This window comes from Tupaia chinensis, unplaced genomic scaffold (genome assembly GCF_000334495.1).
Source record: "Tupaia chinensis unplaced genomic scaffold, TupChi_1.0 Scaffold000270_2, whole genome shotgun sequence".
NCBI lineage: Eukaryota > Metazoa > Chordata > Mammalia > Scandentia > Tupaiidae > Tupaia > Tupaia belangeri.
Window position 1 is genome coordinate 205815 of NW_006159751.1, and position 1512 is coordinate 207326.

General features: G+C 40.5%; 1 protein-coding gene across 2 annotated transcripts in view; it reads right to left on the reverse strand.

The window, feature by feature from the left end:
• SLC16A4 (solute carrier family 16 member 4) overlaps window positions 1-1506 on the reverse strand; it is a 32516-nt gene extending 31010 nt beyond the window's left edge. For both annotated transcript variants that reach the window (XM_006149560.3, XM_006149561.3), the window contains exon 1: window positions 1367-1506. In XM_006149560.3, the coding sequence (XP_006149622.1) occupies window positions 1367-1465 (99 nt within the window). In that variant the 5' untranslated portion in view covers window positions 1466-1506. The remainder of the gene's footprint in view (window positions 1-1366) is intronic.
• Window positions 1507-1512: the final 6 nt, after the last annotated feature.

Sequence of the window (1512 nt, forward strand, 5' to 3'; positions counted from 1 at the left end):
TCAAATTAAAATAAGTAAATGGATGAATAAAGATTTTTTTTAAAGAATTATTTTATTTGACTTTACTTATTTATTTTAATTTGACCAGAGAGAGGCAGAGAGACAGAAAGCAAGAAAGCAGCCTGCCAGGTCTGGGACTTGAACTGCAATTAGCCATGTGAGAGTCTAGCACCCTTAACCACCATACCCCCTGATGCCCCCCCCCCCATAAACTGTAAAACTTTATTTTTCACTGTGGCATAAAATCACTTGTACTGTAAAATTTTAACTGTTTAGTCACATATGAAGTCTGCCTGGCTTAACTAAGGGCTTTATTAACGGCACAGGCTGACCTCACTGATGTGGGGTGGTTGCTTCCAGAACTGTTTAGTGTCCTTCCCCCAAAGTCTGCAAGCAGATTCCTAGGGGAAGCTGTTCATCTTCACCTTTTCAGTTCTCTGGGGGAGTGCTTTACTTTAGAGTAATAAAAAAGGGGCTCGAGTTTAGGAATTCCCTTTACAGAGCACTTGATAAAATGTAAATACAGTTTTTTTTTTTTTTTTTTTTTTTTTTTTTTTTTTGCTGTAGAGTGTGTGTGCTGTCCAGGAAGACAGAGACAGAAAGTGAGAAATCACCCCCCAGGTGCAATGGCCATGCTGCACTCTCTTCTCCATTCTCTCGGGATCTTGGGCACACAAGCACACACGCCCAGCATGAGTTTAAGCCACTGGGTTCAGGACTCAAACCATAGTCGACTACATGGGCATCCAGCAACATAGCCATTACACCAACTGCTGGTCCTGATAAAATGTAAATAGTCTAAGAAACTAAATAGACATAACAACAAAATGCAGTACTTTTTCTGTGAATGGATCCCAGATCAGAAAATGTAAAAGACAATTTGGGAGGACAGTTAGGGAAATTTAAATATGGGATGTATAATAAAAAATACTGCACCAGAGTTAAATCTCTTGGGTATGATGATGACCTTGTGGTTCCACAGGAGAGTGTTTTTGTTCTTAGGAGATACATTGTAAAGTAGTCATGAAGGGTCATAGTGTCTGCTACCTTTTCACAAATGTATACATATAATGTATACATATAATGTATACATAGACACCCATAAGTGGAGAAGCAACAACAAGCAAATGTAAATGTTCTGTTGAAGGAGTACGGCACTCAGGGGTACGGCACTCAGGGGTGGCATTCAGCACACTCGTTACTCCTCACTGTCGGGTAGAAGGGAGGCTGTTCCTGACAGGAGAACCAACCAGCAGGAAGTGTGCTGTCTAGTGGCTGTCTGGTGAGTAAGGCTGGATGAGAGGTGTCAGTCACGCAAGACATCATAGAAAAATCAACCCAGTAATCAGTCCCATTTCCATCTTACCTTTGATGAAGTGTTCATCAAAAGAATCCTCCACAGATGAGGCAATTTTGGAAGAAAACTACTGTTTTCTAGAATGTTGCTCTTTTTGAGACATTTCATTCCTCTGTACTGTAAAAAACAACTGAGCAGAGCAAATTTAGGCATTC